The sequence below is a fragment of the Helianthus annuus genome, chromosome 15, assembly GCF_002127325.2.
Source record: "Helianthus annuus cultivar XRQ/B chromosome 15, HanXRQr2.0-SUNRISE, whole genome shotgun sequence".
In the NCBI taxonomy this organism is placed as follows: domain Eukaryota; kingdom Viridiplantae; phylum Streptophyta; class Magnoliopsida; order Asterales; family Asteraceae; genus Helianthus; species Helianthus annuus.
In genome coordinates this window covers 46,381,750-46,400,836 of record NC_035447.2, presented here as the reverse complement: position 1 = coordinate 46,400,836, position 19,087 = coordinate 46,381,750, and the positions used below count along the sequence as shown (strand labels likewise).

Sequence of the window (19,087 nt, the reverse complement as noted above, 5' to 3'; positions counted from 1 at the left end):
TTACTAGTTTTTTTAAACGTTTAGCATTTATATATATTTATAAGGTAGGGTTTAAATAAGAACGCGAAATATTGGGTAGGATTTAAATTTCTTATCATGGTGTAACTATGAGCTTGAAGGATTACTGGGTACACAAACATCAAGGAAACACAAAAGAGTTCGGAGATTTTTTAACAAGAGTTACTTATTTTTTTAATCCCCATTAATTAGATTATTTATCTTGTTAGAGTCACTTATAATTAATAGAAAATGCTGACCTATTAACCTTATTGGTGTGGTTAGTAAGGTCACTTCCAAAGTCCTGGCGAATAGGTTGAAGAAGGTTATGGAGTCCATTACTTATGAGACGCAATCGGCTTTTCTCTCATGTAGATACATGTTGGACGGGCCTTTGATCATTAGCGAGATATTATCTTGGGCGAGTAGCAAAGGAAAAGAATTGTTTATGTTTAAAATTGATTTCGAGAAGGCCTACGACAATGTTCATTGGGAATTTTTATTGTCTGTGATGCGCCAAATGAATTTTCCTGATTTATGGTGCAAATGGATTAGTGGTATTTTATCTTCGGCTCGCTCTTCGGTGCTCGTTAATGGGTCTCATACGTTCGAGTTTGGTTGTGAGAAAGGCCTTCGGCAAGGTGACCCGATAACCCCATTTTTATTTATTATTGTTATAGAGGCTTTCTCGAGTATTATTCGGAAGGCGTGTCGTATAAGCTCCTTTGATGGGGTAAAGATTAAAGAAGATGGTCCTCTGATTTCACATCTTTAATATGCGGATGATGCTATGGTTATGGGTGAATGGTCGAAATTTAATTTTCGGTCGTTAAGGAGATTATTGAGGATATTTCATTTATGTTTGGGTCTTCGAATAAAAATTCAAAAATGATCATTTTTGGGGTTGGGAAGAGTTTCGAAGAGGTGTCGATTGAGGCGAGTGTGTTGGGTTGTAAACCGGGTGATACTCCGTTCAAGTATTTGGGGATTCAAGTGGGAGCGAATATGAACCGTATAGTCAATTGAGAGCTGGTGGTTAATGTGTTTAAAAAAAGATTGTCAAGGTGGAAGGCTAAAGTATTATCTATAGGAGGAAGGGTGGTTCTTATCAAGTACGTATTAGAAAGCTTACCAACATATTATTTTTCTTTGTATAAAGCACCGGTGGCCGTGGTGAGTAAGTTGGAGTCCATCATTAAACGTTTCCTTTGGGGTGGGGACGAGGAAGTTAAAAAAGTTCATTGGGTTTCTTGGGAGAAAGTTACTAAGAAGAAAAACGAAGGTGGGTTGGGTCTAAATAAGTTAGCTACTAGTAACAATGCGCTCTTATTGAAGTGGTTGTGGAGATATCGAACTAAAAGCGAGGCCCTTTGGAGAAAAGTTATAGATGCGATTCACTCCTCGGCTCAAAGATGGGATGAATAACCGTCTAATAAGAAGGGGGTTGGCACATGGAACCAAATTGTTAGGACTGGATATCGGTTGAGGGTGAATGGCGTTTCCTTTGTTAACATGATCCGGGGAGTGGTGGGTAATGGAAATAACATTAAATTTTGGATTGGCCCATCATGGATTTCAAATCTACCGCTGAAGATTTTATTCTTAGCTCTTTTCCGTCTTGAAAGAAATAAATGGTGCATGGTTTCCGAAAGGATTGGTTTACAAAGTGGCTCGGATGGTATCGCTTGGAGCTGGAAGAAGTACCCAAGTTCGGATGTCGAGGTCAAAGAGGTTGTGGAATGTCATCGGTTGCTTCACGGTGTTCGGCGTAATGATAGATTTGATCAATGGATTTGGAATAAAGGTAGTAATGCTTTATATTCGGTTAAAGAAACTAGAATTTGGTTGAATGAGGAGGACCCGAGAGACAATGGCAATGTGTTTAAGTGGAGTAAGTGGATTCCAAATAAGTGCAACATTTTCTTGTGGCGGGCTAGCATGGATCAGATCCCGACATTGGACGCTCTTAGGAGGAGGAATATTGTGCTCGGTGATGGGAGTTGTTACTTATGTGGTGAAGCGGTCGAAAACACGGAGCATATTTTTACGGCTTGTAGAATTTCGGATAGGGTGTGGACCGGTGTGGCCTCGTGGTGCAGGTTACCTTCTTTCTTCTTGTTTTCGATTGATGATATTCGAAGCTATGTGGATCAGATGAATACCTCCAAGACAAAGAAAGAAATAGTATATGGGGTGCTTATTTTGACGGCTTGGCGTATTTGGAAAGCTCGAAACGAAAAGGCTTTTGATAGTATCGATGCGAATGTGGTTCATATTGTGTCGGACGTGAAGGCGTTGGGGTATCTTTGGTATAGGAGTCGTTTTAAAGATTGTACGTTAGATTGGAAAGGGTGGTGTAACTTTTTAATTGATATGATGTATGTTTGTTTGTGCGGCTTTCTCTGTCTTAGAGATTGTCCGCTGTTGCTTAATGAAGTATACCTTTCAAAAAAAAAAAAAAAGTTAACTTCCAAAGGCTAATGCAAAAGACGAAATAATATTATATATGAGGTTTCAACACTATGGATCCTTGGTTAAATCATAACGGGATTTATATAAATGATCCTTGGTTGTATAAATAACTATCAGATATCGCGTATCTAAACAAATTCTATATAATAATGTTTTTGTATGGATTAAATGAGGTCCGTATATGATGTTCAGTAAATTAAATATTTTACATAATTGAAGATGTTATAAAGATGTCATCAACACCGGCTATATATACCCTTTAGCTATACTTCAAATTCACGCAATTTAATAGACATACATCGATCTAAATTTGTTACAAAAATGTCTGTGAAACAAGAGGATGCTAAGCGCCCCACAACAATATTTCCTCCAAGCGTTTGGGGAGATCAGTTTCTTGTCTATGATCAGGTATTTGTACTTTTATTTAAAACATAACTGGTATATGTTTCAAAATCAAAAGCCAAACATCATCAAATGATACGATCTTTTAGATATTCTCCGGATTTATATACTATTACTGTAACTCGATAATGATCCCTTCGATTGGATTTGCCAACATTGTAATAATCATTTGTTTGTAAATGAAGCAAGAAGATCAAGGTGTTGAAAAAGTAGTGGAAGAGCTCAAAGAAGAAGTGAAGAAGGAAATATTGCGAGCTTTGGATAATCCTGCAGAGCATACCAATTTGTTAAAACTGGTAGATGCGGTCGAACGCCTTGGCATTGACTATCATTTTGAGGAGGATATTAATCAAGTCTTGCAGCACTTGTATGATACATACGGTGACAACTGGAATGGTGGGGCTACTTCTGTTTGGTTTCGAATCATGCGACAACACGGATTCTTTGTTTCAAGTGGTTAGTGTGAGCTAAATTAAGGTTATTTATCATGATGCAAAAGAAGCTAATATTTACGTCTCTTGTGAAATTAAACAGATATTTTCAACCCCTCCAAGGGTAAAGATGGAGCCTTTAAGGATCCATTAAAGAAAGATATTGAGGGTTTACTTGAGTCGTACGAGGCAGCATATCTAAGGGTCCCTGGAGAAGTCATACTGGATGAAGCTCTTGCATTCACAAGAGGTTATCTTGAAAACATTTCAAAAGATACTTCTTTGAGCAACTCTAAACAAATACAAGAAGCCCTAACACAACCTTTGCATAAAAGGGTGCCAAGACTCGAGGCGGTGCGCTACATCCCTTTTTACCAACAACTCACTTCTCATAACGAGACTTTAATAAAGCTTGCGAAGTTAGGGTTCAACCAACTTCAATCACTCCATAAGAAAGAGCTCAGCCAAATTTACAAGTACGCCATCCATTCCTTAAATTATTATTCAGTTCATCAATATATATCAAACATGAGATACATATTTTATTCTCCTTAATAACTATAGATATTGTTATATATATCTCATGGATGTGGAAATGTTTTATTAATTAATTGTAGGTGGTGGAAAGGTTTCGATGTGCCAACTAATATACCCTATGCCAGAAATAGATTAGTTGAATGCTACTTTTGGTCATCATGCGTCTATATTGAGCCTCGATATTCTGAGTCTAGAATGTTCTTAGCTAAAGTTCTTTCAATGGAAACACTTCTTGATGACACTTATGATGCATATGGGACTTTGAAAGAACTTGAGATCTTTACCGAAGCCATTAAAAGGTATATGAACCAACATTCACCTTGTTATCCATTGAAAATATATATATATGCTACTCAAATATCTTAAGTAATAACACAAATGCTCCTAGATTTGTATGGAGACATGGAAAAAATATTGATAAAGATGGGACAGGCACATCATCTTAACTATATTAGAGAAACAGTAAGTTTCCATCACATTGCAGTTGTAATGGTTTCTTTTTGCGAGATTGTTTTACTTTGTTTCTATGCATTCCCTTTAACTTTTGTATATGTGATTTTAAGGCAATTACTCCTACTATTTACTAACTAGAGAGAGAGAGCTATTTACTAACTAGAGAGAGAGAGCGAGAGATTGATCTGGTTGCGTGTGATTGTGCCTATTGTTATATACAGATGATGGAATACATTGGATGCTACATGAAAGAAGCTCGATGGGCAAATGCTGGGTACATTCCAACAGTGGAGGAGCATAAAGAAGTTACAACTGTTAGTAGCGGATATAAGTTTACTCTAATAGCAAGCTTTGCTGCCATGGGTGACGTAATCACAGACGAGACATTCAAATGGGCTCTCACTATGCCTCCCCTTGCGAGATCTTGTTGTGTACTTTGTAGGGTCATGGATGATATTGTCACTCACAAGGTACGACGTATATCCAACTCGTATCTTAGCAATGCTAAAACGTGATTTATTTGCTATTGCAATACAACTTGATAAATCTCCATCAAGAAATTTTGATGCTACTGGTTTTATATATACCTCAAGCCGTTGATCCTTATCCTGATCTAACGGTTGGGGAGTTAAAGGGCATTAGCGGCGACAAGATAATAGGCATTAGCGGCGACAGCTGTCTCTGCTAAAAGTCAATCCGTGTGAAGCTTGAAAAGAGCTGATCTCTGCCCTTAATGAGAGGATGATCCAACGGTTTGGGCTCCTTCCTGCTTTCTCTCCCTTAAAGAAACACAATCACCCACAAACACAATCACTAAACTCCATCATCTTCACCAACAACAACATGCTACCACCACCACCATTGGTCCGGCTGCACCACCACCACCGTCAAGCTCCGTCAACCACCGTGGAACCGCCATCATCAAGCTCCACCACCACCATTATCAAGCTCCACCACCACCATTATCAAGCTGCACCACCACCGCCGTGAAGCTCTGTCAACCTATGTTGAACCACCGTTGAACCGCCATCATCAAGCTCAAGTTCTGGCCAGTTTCGTTTTATTGTTTAGAAAATGTATAGTTATGTAAAGTTTTGCATAGAATTTGTATAGAAAATGTATTGTTAATGTATAGCTATATCGACAAGCTCAAGAATCCATTTTTTGAGATGAGAATTTGAATGAAAAGTAATATAATCTTTAAATTTATTAGTTCCGACAAGTTCCGACAAGTTTTTGATAGTTATCTCCGGCAATCTATCTCAGGCGATCTTTCCTGCCAATTCTCCGGCAAGAGCATTAGCAGCGACAACGTCAATAGCGGCGCCAAACTAGGCAATAGCGGCCCAGCTATACCGGCGACCCTTTAGCGGCCACATGTCACCGCTAAAGGTTAATAGTGGCAACAAAATAAGGCAATAGCGGCGATACTTGGTGCCGCTAAAGGTGCCCTTTTTGTAGTATGTTGATGGTTTAGTCTTCTAGCCCCAATCCCATATGACTTTCGAACCTGTTCTCTTGTAATTTTCAGAAACTTTGACTCCTCTTTTGGCTGTCATTTTATACACCAGCGGGAATTCTTCTTTTAGAGCATTGTTGGTCAACCAAATATCTTCCCAAAATCTCACTTTGTCGCATTTCCATGCCTCACACCTAAGCTTTTGGTCAATACAAACATCGCTTTTCAAGAACTCTTTGTACAACCCACCTATGTTTTTCCACACCCCAATTATGGAATTATTTACCGGTATGATTCCGCTTTTCTAGCTTCTTCCATGAATCGCTTTTATAACCTTTGCCCATAGTTGGCCTTCATCTTCTCTCATCCTCCACCACCAATTTTATAAAAGTGCCAGGTTCGCATCTCTTATACTGCCCAAACCAATCCCACCTTTCTTTTTCGATGCCACCATTTTCTCCCATCTTACCCATCGCATCTTTTTAGCCATACTACATCCACCCCAAATAAATCTTCGCCTGATTCCTTCGAGCATATTTATGACATTAATTGGCACATTATATAGAGAAAGGTAGTATGTTGGTAAGTTACCAAGGACCGCTTTTACCAAGGTAACTCTCCCCACAAGAGAAAAACAATTTGCTTTCCATCTTGACAATTTCGAATTAAACCGGTCCACGACCAATTTCTAATTTGCAATCCTATTCATATTAGCGCCAACCGTCATTCCAATATATTTGAATGGGAGAGAGCAGACAACGAGTTATCATCCCCATTTTGTATCCAATACACGGAAAGCCCATATGATACAAAACCGTGATCAGAAATTTCCAGTTAAGGGTGTCATAGGCCTTTTCAAGGTCTACTTTAAAGAAGGAAACGTGTTGTTTTGATTTCTTGGCCCAAGGTGTATTTCATTGAGGATTAAGGGGCTGTCAATGATGTTTCGACCACCCAAAAATGTTGATTGTAACGGGGAAACAAGGTTGTCCAGAACCGTAACCAGCCTGTTGGAAAGTACCTTGGAAATGACCTTTTGCACCACACCGACTAGAGAAATAGGTCTGAAGTCATTAGGTGTTTTTGGGTCATCCGATTTAGGGATAAGAGAGATGAAAGATGCACCGCTAGCCTTGCAAAGTGAGCCGTGAAGGTGAAATTCTTTCAATACCTCCAAGAGAGGTGTTTCAAATTCAACCCAATTTTTTTTAAATCCGAATGTAAACCCATCAGGTCCGGGGGCTTTATCGTTGCCACACTCCCAAACTGCAATCTTCACTTCTTCTTTGGAGGAAGGTTTGATGAGCGTTTCACCCTATTCTACTGATAGCTTATGGAACCCATCTCCTCGTATTCTTGGTCTTTTGCGAGCAGCTCTTTAAATCTGGAACTAAAAAAATCTTGGAATGCGCCTTTTATCTCTTTCGGTTCTGTCACCCAATTATCTTCCACCATATACCATTTATCCGATTCTTAACGTTGTTATTGTTGATCCATTTATGGAAAAGAGACGAGTTATCATCCCCATCTTGTATCCAATACACCCGTGCTTTAAGCTTTAATTCCTCCACTTTTTTTCGATCCCCAGCAAGTTATAAAATCTTTCACCTCAAGCCGTTTCATTTTTTCATCTACATTTAAAATGCCAGATTCAGCCTTTAACTCCAAACTATTAATCAGATCATGTGCCTCCTTAATCGATTTCCTTTCAAGTTCCTTTATCTTGTACCGCCACACTTTTATTATTCCTTTCATCTTAACCAGAGCTTCAGCCATACCTTTGCCGTAAGTACAAGACGCTTGGCCAGAAGACATAACCTGTGTAACCAATTTGTTTAATTTCGGGTCTTGTAACCAAGTATTAGAGAATTAGAATATGAGGTTTACTGAACCTGATGTAGGAAAAGATTCACTTTAAAATTGGCGATGTTTGGGATATCCGTTCATCTTGCAGAAGTTCATATGGATCGATATATTGGGGTAGTTGTCCAATAAAGTTTTTTGATTTTGTTTTTATTTAATTTTATTTACACCCCTTTTCTAACATAATGCCCACATCTCCACTACACCCATTTTAGAAAAAAACGCTCCATAATGTCTCATTGCAGATTGGACTGCCACATGGCGCACAACGTCCATGGGAAGGGGCATTATACATGTGTACCACTACACATGGTCTTATAATGTTGCATATCCAAACACAGAATTGATGTAAACTCCATTATACATTCACACAAAATTGAGTGATTACCTACTACAAGTGTGAAAATTGAGAAGGATCACATTCTTCTAATGTCCTTTGATCAGATTGAGTTAGTGATTCCAGGGTCGGGATCAACTAACAACTTAAGTGTCTATGCAATCATGCAGGTGATTTTTTAGATCATCTTTCTAACTATTTTGAGGTGGTGTGCATGATGAACTATGGGTCTCAATGAAAGAAAGGATATCTTAAGTAAAGTGTGGTTTAACAATTAAAATTTGTTTTGGCTTCTAGTAGTAATGAACAACGAGAATCTTTGCTAATAATCAACGCAATGATTTAATGTAATGATTAATGATTAACGAAAGTCAAACTTATTATTGTAAATGTAACGGTAAAGTAATGTAGTGCTCATGTTCATGTAAATGGTTAGATGTTGGTTACAACTAACGGTATGAGCATGTACTATGTATGGTAGGAAATGGGTCCTACCAAACATGGTATGAACTAAGTGATGACGATCACTCATCCTAAGAGACTTATAGAATGAAATTATGACGATCATTTTCCTACGGGACATATGGAATTGGTCCTACAGGATGAGTAGAACGTAATGGGTCCTATCAAATATTAGAAATGAATTTGGTCCACAGGACATGTGGAATGAATTGGGTTCTACGTGACATGTGAAATGAAATGATGATTTGTATGATATGCTATGTAAATCATGTTATGCTACGTTATCTTATGTTGTGCGGTGATATGTTATTTGTCATATATTTATCTTTGCTTAAAAAATAGACATCACTTAATGTATTTGACCTTTAGTATGCACATTGGGTTAAATTTGGTTAGTTGGAAAAAAAACTTTTTCAAGTGCACCTATTTAGAGTGTTCTTTTTTCCTAAAAAGGTGTAACTAAAACAATTATTTACCAAATAGGTGTACTTGAAAAAGTGTTTACCTAAATGGATTTTTTTTCTAATTAACCAACACCTGGTCATCATTGACACTAGGAAGCGTAACATTCGACGAATACTTCAACACATCCACACCGTTGTACTCATCGTACACCCACCCCTTCATTTCCAAAGGCACATTGAACGTATCGACCGTCGTTTCAATTGCAGGTTTCGGAGAAGTTGCGGTGACTCGGAGACGAATGTTTTTGTTGGATTTTCAGAGTTTATGGGTGATACTTTTGGTGGTGGTGAATGTAGAGAGAGAAAGTAGTGGTTTGGTGGATGAGGGTGTGAGTGAGGGGCGGAGAGTGGTGGTTGTGGTGGAGCTCGGTAAAGCTTCCATTATCGTTTTGTCAGTGAACGAGTGGTATTGTGAGAGGTTATGGGTTATATGGTGTTGGTTTAGTTTCATTTTGTTTTTATTGTGTGTACTACAAAGTTCGTTTGGGCAAAGATCATATACAAATAGGCTTATCGTACAAACGTATGAAAGGCATGAAAAGGTAAAGAAAACGCGGTGGCATTTTTGTAATTATTTTTGTGACAACCCGAACTCTCAAGGTTAGCATTACCTGATTTCCAAATCTCTAACTTGTATCATTGTGTTTTATCTGTTATCATACGTTGGATTTGTGTGTACGCTATGGTAAACTTATTTGATTATACTTTACTTTATAGTATGTATGAGAGTTATTTAGATATTATGTGAGTTTATTATGTGAAATCTAGTCGTACAATCACGTCCGAGTCGCACACTCCTTGTATGGGCCGAACACCTTCATCACATCACTTGATTGTTATCGGTCCAGTCCTTTTGAACCCGAAATAGAGCCCAAGATTGGGGTCTGGCCCACTTGTTTTAAATGTTTACACACCTAATGTTGATTATGGCTTTCATTATCTCAAAAACAAAAAAATAACAAAACCCTAGTGCTCTCTTCCCTTTCTCTTCGACGGCAGCCTCTCCTCCCCCCCCCCTCGAAGCTTGTCTATGGTGTCTAGCAACATCCATCTCACGGTTAGTATGTTCATAATTGTTTCATGATCGATCTTAGCTATGTGTATGTTCTATTAAACATGATTTGATGCCATGAACAAAGTGTTATAACTAATATTGTAGAATTGTAAGAATCTCGATGGGTTGTTAGGGTGTTAAATTAATGATATGAATCTGGAAAAACAATCGTTCATGTTGTAAATCGGCTTAAGGTACCATGTAAACTTGAATGTTTGTATTCTACGGTGATAAGGACATCCAGATTTGTACAAGAAAACTCAGATTTGAATTGAATGATATGCATGAATTAGATGGATGATTATAATCATAAGTTAGAGTTGCATGACAAATAATTGCTGAAACGATCATGATGTTTGGCTCGATTTGATTATGGGGCATGATGAAACGGCTAGATGATGATTAGGGTTACATGATTGTATGGAAAGTTGTTTTGATTATGTAATTGATTGATCATGAATTGTGGCATTGAGTAACTGACCGCACACCCCTTGACCGCACACCTCAGTTTCATGCATGACTATTGTACATGTATTGGATATTAAATTATATCGGTCGCACACCCTTAGTTAAGTCGCACAATACATTGGGCCACACACTGGAATTGGTCGGATATTGTATGGACCGCACAACCCAACCAGGTCGCACACTCATGTGGGCCTGGGATTTATCTGGGCCATGTGCTGATGATCGGGCCATGAGTCAAACTCGAGTCACACATTAAACCCCCGGGTCGCACAGTCTCTCGTGGACCGCTGGTTTGATTAGGTCGCACAGTTTTTTAAGACTGCTATGCAATTGGGTCGTACAAGATAACAAGCCGCACATTTATATTTGGCTACTTGTATTGGGTCGTACATCCGGAATGAATCGCACACTAGAGTCCAGTCGCACACTCCACAATTGGGCCAGTAACGTTGGGCTGCACACTACATGTTTGGATTTGGTAAAATAACGGACCCTACTATGTTGTACACTATTATTGGGCCTCGAATTAATTAGGCCGCACACTCTTATGATTAATGTTAGGAGCTGTTAAACTGATACTTGGATGTGGTCTTGTATACGAACTTGTATGTGGCCCGAACTGCTCATTATGTGAAGATGGCCCTTTGTCATTGGCATATGATGGTTCGCGTGTGTTTGTTGGGTAATAAAAATTTGTCATGTATGTGTGATTTTTAATTGTGTGATTGCCTTTCGAAGTTTGAGTAATAAAGCTTCATTTATGCTTCAACTTATAACTGTGTTTCATAAACAAATTTAAGGCAAATAAAGTTATGATAACGTCATACCACACATTGTCATTTGGAGGCAAAAAAAACAAAGAGGTCCGTGGGGGAGTTCACTTTTAACTTGCAAACTGGGTTTATAATAAGTGTATAGTGTATATAATAAGTTACCAAGGACCGCTTTTGCCAAGGTAACTCTCCCCGCAAGAGACAATTAATTTGCTTTCCATCTTGACAATTTCGAATTAAACCGGTCCACGACCAATTTCCAATTTGCAATCCTATTCATATTAGCGTTAACCGTCATTCCAAGATATTTGAATGGGAGAGAGCCAACATCGCAGTTAAGTGCATTGGCAATATTTACCAATTGAGCGTCATTTAAACCCACACCAAACACTCTACTCTTCGTAGGACTTACCATAAGACCCGATGCAAGAAAGAAGCAACGTAAAATACGCGAGAAGTTTTTCGCATGGTCTATGCTGCTTCTGATTCCCATAGAAACTACATCATCAGCATAAAACAAGTGAGAGATCGATGGCCCGCCGTTAGGTAACCATACAACGTTGTACAATCCAGCATTTATCGCTTTATTCATAGTGATGTTGAGAGCCTCCATCACTAGGATAAATAGAAATGGTGACATTGGGTCACCTTGGCGTAGTCCGCGTTCCAGATTAAAGTTGCCGGTTGGGGAGCCGTTAACAAGGACGATGGCTGACCCTGTAAAAAGTAAACCCATAATCCACCTTCGCCACTTCCCCGGAAAGCCCATATGATGCAAAACCGTGATCAAAATTTTCCGGTTAAGGGTGTGATAGGCCTTTTCAAGGTCTACTTTAAAGAAGGAAACATGTTGTTTTGATTTCTTGGCCCAAGCGTGTATTTCATTGAGGATTAAGGGGCTGTCAACGATGTTTCGACCGCCCAAAAATGCTGATTGTACCGGGGAAACAAGGTTGTCCATAACCGCAACCAGCCTATTGGAAAGTACCTTGGAAATGACCTTTTGCACCACACCGGTTAGAGAAATAGGTCTGAAGTCATTAGGTGTTTTTGGGTCATCCGATTTGGGGATAAGCGAGATGAAAGATGCACCGCTAGCCTTGCAAAGTGAGCCGTGAAGGTGAAATTTTTTCAATACCTCCAAGAGAGATGTTTCAAATTCAACCCAGAATTTTTTTTAAAATCTGAATGTAAACCCATCAGGTCCGGGGGCTTTATCGTTGCCACACTCCCAAACTGCAATCTTCACTTCTTCTTTGGAGAAAGGTTTGATGAGCGTTTCGCCCTGTTCTACTGATAGCTTATGGAACCCATCTCCTCGTATTCTTGGTCTTTTTTCGAGCGGCTCTTTATCTCTTTCGGTTCAGTCACCCAATTATATTCCACCATATACCATTTATCCAATTGTTAACGTTGTTATTGTTGATCCATTTATGGAAAAGAGACGAGTTATCATCCCCACTTTGTATCCAAGACACCCGTGCTTAAGCTTTAATTCCTCCACTTTTTTCGATTCCCAGCCAGTTATAAAATCTTTCGCCTCAAGCCGTTTCATTTTTTCATCTACATTTAAAGTGCCAAATTTAACCTTTAACTCCAAACTATTAATGAAATCATGTGCCTCCTTAATCAGATCATACATTTGCCGTGAGTACAAGACGCTTGGCCAGAAGACATAACCTGTTTGACAAATTTCCGGGTCTTGTAACCAAGTAAAAGAATCGGAATATGAGGTGTACTGAACCTGATGTAGGAAATGAAACACCTGTTCTTATAAATCAACGTTAACGTATATTTAGCGAATACAATTATGTAATTATTTATTACATATACATCAGAAATACGGGATTATTAAAAACTTTTACAAATTAAAGTGATACCACATAATGTGGTTTAATTCGCCGCTTTAGAATAACGACGAAACGACTTGTGGAAGCTTCATTTAACGCGTGTTTGGTTCTTGCTCGACGCTTGATCTTCATCCGGGCTTTCGACAATCATATGTATTCAAAACCAACTCAAAAGTTAGTTTTGATAATTAAATATATATATAGGTTGAATCATAGAATTAAAGCAAATCAGGAAAATCCCATTATAAATCCCTTGATCGTAGAAGCAAGGATTCAATTCTGGCCTCCACCGTAACTTACGGTGGTCACCGTAAGTTACGGTGGCTCCCTGGTAATACATGCCCCTACCTAAAACAGTAGGCAGCTGCCGTAAAGCCTTCAGCTCCACCGTAACTTACGGTGCCACCGTAAGTTACGGTGGCCCCTGTATCAGACCACCCCATATTGCCGTTTTTGACACGAAAACTTTCGTATCTTTCCAACTGCTTGTCCGTTTGACCTGCCGTTTCTTCCTACCTGATTTTAATTTGATTCTCCGCCTTATGGAGTTAAAATCAGACATTTAAACTAATAAAATTCTGGATTTCTAAGTATTCGGCTTATTGGTCAAAGTTAATCAATTTGACCCGTTATGCTTAAACCACTAACTCGATCTTTAAACATTCAAAACACATACACTAATGTATTTGACACACAACCTTAGCCTAGGTTCATACTTTCTTATGAATTATGTATGCACATAAAACCATTTTGACCCAATTAGAGAGTGTTAAGCACTTTAGTCTAAATCTTGTTCTTTTTCCTTTCACACCTCAAATTTCTATATTCAAGGCATCTACTTAAATCTCTTAATCATAATGCAAGTTTCCAAACAACCCATATGGGTCGTTTGCCTGATTTACCCATCAAAAGCATATTCATCAACATTAGTCCCTCATTTACAACGAAGGACTTTCACTACAATTATGATCAAAATTGCACATTTAAAATATAATCTCATTGATGCGTACCTGGCTCGGGTCAACAAATAGACCTGATTTATACCTCGCTTTTATTATCACATATTCTATGGACGCAATTAACCGAATCGCTAATCGCTCCTGTTAACACAAGGCTTGACAATCGTATTAGTCGATATTGTCAAATGGTGTTATCATCACCATTTGACCCGTTTGGACTATATGCCCAACAATATCTATTTAATCAAAACATCATTTTTGATTTCCAACTCATACATCCATCCTATCTCGGATTTATTTACCATACCCTTTTTCTTTTACTCTCTTTTCTTACAAATTCAACCCGTTCGGCTTACGCCATGGGTATCCTTTTAACCTTGATTTACATTAGTTAACACATGACCAATTTCCATTTTTGCCCTTTTTCCCTCATTATTAGATTACACTACAAAGTAATCTTAACGAAAATCCATATTTCCAATATTATTGTTATCACGTTTACAACGTATCGAATAAACAAGTATTCTACATAAGTGTGTAAATTACACTTACCTCGCATCCACGCCACGCTTTTCCTTCATACTTGCTTTGTTTGACCCGCTTCCTTTCCAAGCCTCCACCTAGCTTGTCAAGCGTCAAACTATCATCATAATTCGTAAGACGGTTAGGTTAGTCATCATTAACTATGACTATTCCATCTTACTTATTTTCAATGTCTAATTATCATTCATCACATCGTAGGTCAGTTTGACTCTTTAAAAGTCAAATGGCCATTAATATACTTATTGCATATTCGAGTTCATCAACTAGTTTTAGCATTCTTTAATTACCCGGTAGGCGTTATCTTTAGACCACCGTTTTAACCAAGTTCAACCACGTTTATCACATTTAGAACTCTTTTTAATCACATTTTGCATAATAGCCAAAACATCACAATTAGGTGTTTTAACTACAAAAATTCTAGTTTCGGGCCTTCTTTGAGGCATTTCAACAAACACTTTAAGGGCAGAATTTTACATGTTTATTTATCAAGTCTCTAGCTTATCTCTTAGCCCTAATTTCACATAAATCAACCATCTTACAAAGTTGTTAGCTTCTATAATTCTGAAGTCACTTCACAATTGTCAAATTACACTAGAATATCACCCAATTTCCTAGTGTTTATTAAAATCTACATAACCCACTAATCACCTACAATGGTGTTTATGGATTTTACTAGATGTTCACATGAATTCAACTTGTATTGGTCTAGGGTTTGTCCCTAGACACTGTATTGTTCTTACTTCATCATAAAACTAATATGCAACCAATAATTTCAGAAATTCCCAATTTCATGAGAATTTCGAGTTGATAGTTTTCATCAAATTTTACATACCTTGTAATCCTCTTGTGATGAGGATCAATATTCTATGCTTTAATTTCGATTTCAGCTTGGATTGAGCCTTCAATTTGAAAGTTTAGTGATGTTTAGGGTTTTGGAGAGTGGGGGATCGCCCCTGCTTGTTCTTGTACGACCAGACATCCCAAATGGGGTGTTTGGTTTTTGTTTTAATTAGAATTAGCAACATAAGTTTCAATTTTAACATCTTTGGCCCCTCCATTTTCCTTAGTTCATAATTTAAGTGTTTTAACCCACTCATAAGTCACTATCTAACTAGGTTATAATTATTCCTAGTTAGCTTAGTAGGTTCGGGAAGTCGTAACCCGTTTTACTTTAAGTCCCGTTAAATCGGGCCTTTTATCTTCCTATTTTCTTGAAAGCTCTTATTCACTTTAAATAAATATTAGGATCATTCAATTAATTCCTAATACTTACCAGTTTACTTTTACCACTAACGGTACTTTCCCCGTCTTTAGTATTAACGGGGTTTAATTACCAAACCCGTTTTCGGGGTGTTACATGTCTACCCCCCTTAAAGAGGTTTCGTCCCCGAAACCTTATTTACGTATTCCATTGGCTTAATCAAATGAACCAGGTTTCGTCTCCCACGCACCAGTTTCCTTTGGTCAAAAGTTTTCATTTATGTTGACACGTATGTCATGTAAGACCTTGTGGGCCATTACTTTCAGCTTGATTCCGTCATCTTCAGTGATTATTTATTTTGGCGGTTAACTTGTTAGTCACCGGTTACATTATACCCCATCACCCGGGTTTACTATATTGCCGACATCGGCCTTTTTGCGTGTTTATGATTTCATGTCTTGTAACTCACGTTATAACGTGGTTGTATTCTATATCACTTTTGTGACCGTGATCACATCACGTCATGTTTAAGTCTATTTCGACTTTTCATTATCGAAGTTCTTTCTTTTGAATATATCGTCTTACACTTATCGGTGTTAGGACCTATATCCTTTAATATTAACCTTTTCCTAGTTTCTCTCCTAATATCAATATTTGTTAAAACGTCGTTTCTTACTAAAACTAAATTTTAGTTTAACGTTTTCCTCTTTAACTATGTCAATTACTCATATTAAGGAAATTGACAACTCATAATTTATTGTTTTCCGTTCTCGTTTTACGCGGGGAATCGTAACACGTTCCCACACCTTACACTATTGACCCGTAGGTTCCTTCACTTAACCTCGTAGGCTATTTCCTTAGGCTTTCATCTCTTTAAGACGAGGCCCTTATGATCCCTTTGCTTTTATTCATGACCCGTAGGTCACTTTGGCCCCGTAGACCCTTACACTAATTAATATCCCGTAGGTTATGATGATCCAGTAGATCATCTTTTATTCTAGTCTTTATTCTATTGTCTATTTATACATACATAGCTTTAAAGCATCCTTTGTTATGTTAGGAATCATTAAATTTTGCTTTTGAACTTTAGTTGACCTTGACCGTAGTCTAAGGTTTCATTTGTTTACTTTCGGACTATCCCTTCCGACTTTACGACTGCTAGCGTCATTTTCACATCGGTTTGTCTTACGCTTATCCTTACCCGGTTCATACTTATATTCCTTTACAACCCATTACCCGGGTCCTTCTATCTTATAGTTTTTAGCTTTCCGGTTTCACCGGTTTGCGTTTTCCTATTATATTAAGCGTTATTCCTTAATTGACTCGTTTGACTCATTTTGGGTGAATTTTCATCACTTATGAATGTCAAACTTCGCTCTTTATTTGACCCATCCAACTTTGAAATGGTTGAACGTAATTACAAAATTTAGGTTTGCGAAAAGTCTTGTCATCTTTTAGTCATGACTCATATTCCGAGTCTTTTGACTTTCTATTTCGCGTTCCTGTGTCTCAGTCTACGCATGCGTTTAATTCTTACTCATCAACCGGGTGTTTTACCGAAGTCGTTATTATTGCAACCCTCCCGGTATGCATTAAGACTTCGCTTCATTTTTATGTTCCGACCTTGTCCTCGAGTTTGACGTTTTACAAAAACGACCCGTTTAGTGACATATTTTCATCTTCCGGGTTCGAGTGTAAGTACACCCCCTCCCAATACATGCCTACATCATTTTACATGTTTGCATTTTTCCGGGTTCGAGTGTAAGTACACCCCCTCCCAATACATATCTTAATTATTTTACATGTTTCTTTGTCCCTTCTCTCGGGCTCATTATCCTAATGTAATACGCTTCCGTCACACGGCTGTGTGTTTACATTATTATCAATTATTTTGCTCATTGGTCCACGATTTCATTTTTTTTTTCAAATTTATATTTTTCCAGCCAGGTTTTCTTTCCCAATCTGAGTTGTGTCCGTCACGTTTTCGTTTTACGATTTTCTCGGCCTTGGTCGTCGTTTGCTTACTACTCGTTCTCGCAACACGGGTTTGGCCCCAACTTTCTAAAAACTTTAAAAAAATATCACGTTGACTCACTCAACTTTATAATACGTGTCGATATAAGTTTGACTTTATCTACGCTTTATGTCGGGTCTTGGTATAAGTTCACGTTTGTCTTTACCAGCGTTTTACGTCACGTTACGGTATAAATTTACATTTTTTCTTTAAGATTTTTACCGCTTTTGATCATGTTTTGTTTATTAATTAGCACGATTTTACCATACTCCAACAAAAAGGTCAAATACTATAGTTCTATATGAAAAAAGGTTGAAAAGCATGACATAACTCATATGATATGATTATATAAATAAGTATGGGAGTATAGTTGTCATGTGCTAGATCCCATGTGAGCATGTGTCCAGCAGCAAGTCACACGAGCCTACCTTTCAAACATGAATTTCATCATACAACCCCCTCCCCAAACCCCAACACTGATTCTAAAATTACTCTAAACATGCTCAAATCATCAAATCCACAATCCATACCATCAAATCATGCATGAATATCATTTCCCCTTCTTCTTCCTCTCATCAAAATCCAAAGTAAAGTGCGAAACTGAAACCGATCCTCAAACAACTCCATTAATCACCAATGCCGACGATCACAACCTCCAATTACAGAATCCGACGACCGCGATTGCTCTGGTGCTTACATCATGGCTTCACGGCCGGCGATTACGGTACTTACTTCTAGCTCTATGTTTGCCGTTCCTCATTCCGATTGTGTTTGCGAGTATTCCGGTGGTTTGTGTTATGGAAATTTGTTTCCGTTTATACCGCCGTCAGTTGAAATCAGGACCGCCGCAGGATTTGGAGGGAGGAGGCGGAGAGGCGGTGGATTTGGATTTGTTTGAGAGGTATCTTGAAGATCAGTTAGGGCTTGTTCTTGAGGTTGCATGTGAATGTGAATATGAATATGAATATGAATATGATAGTGGTGGTGATCAAAGTGGTGACTGTTTTGGTGATTGTTGATTTTGAGTGTAAGTAGTTTTGATTGAGGTATAAAGATGATCGAGGCAGATTGTGTTTTATATTCTATTTTTTATATAAAATAGTTTGCCGATTTTAATATATTTTATTATAAATTATTTTTATCAACTAGTGAAATTCCTCTCAGGACGCGGTTGGAACTCACGCTATATGATTCGGTTTCTTATGTTATCAATACTCGTTATAACAATCAAAAAAGAAAACAAAAAATAAAATTGTGATATTTCTAAAGAATATTGACACGTGTTTACATCAATCGAAAATCATAAAAACGAACACCGATAACGGTTTTGATATACCGATATAGATAT

General features: G+C 38.0%; 2 protein-coding genes and 1 pseudogene across 2 annotated transcripts; all 3 read left to right on the top strand.

Moving 5' to 3' along the window:
* The first annotated feature begins 1,635 nt into the window (after positions 1 to 1,635).
* Positions 1,636 to 2,758, top strand: LOC110942466. The gene is made up of 2 exons (XM_022184244.2): positions 1,636 to 2,297; positions 2,689 to 2,758. The coding sequence occupies exons 1-2, from the start codon at positions 1,636 to 1,638 to the stop codon at positions 2,756 to 2,758; spliced, it is 732 nt and encodes a 243-aa protein (XP_022039936.2).
* Positions 2,759 to 2,790: 32 nt separating this feature from the next.
* LOC110939686 lies at positions 2,791 to 5,504 on the top strand (annotated as a pseudogene).
* A 12,645-nt stretch (positions 5,505 to 18,149) lies between these two features.
* LOC110938423 lies at positions 18,150 to 18,817 on the top strand. Its single transcript, XM_022180765.2, has one exon. It carries the CDS (start codon positions 18,279 to 18,281, stop codon positions 18,756 to 18,758), a length of 480 nt encoding a protein of 159 aa, XP_022036457.1. The 5' UTR covers positions 18,150 to 18,278; the 3' UTR covers positions 18,759 to 18,817.
* The last annotated feature ends 270 nt before the right edge of the window (positions 18,818 to 19,087 follow it).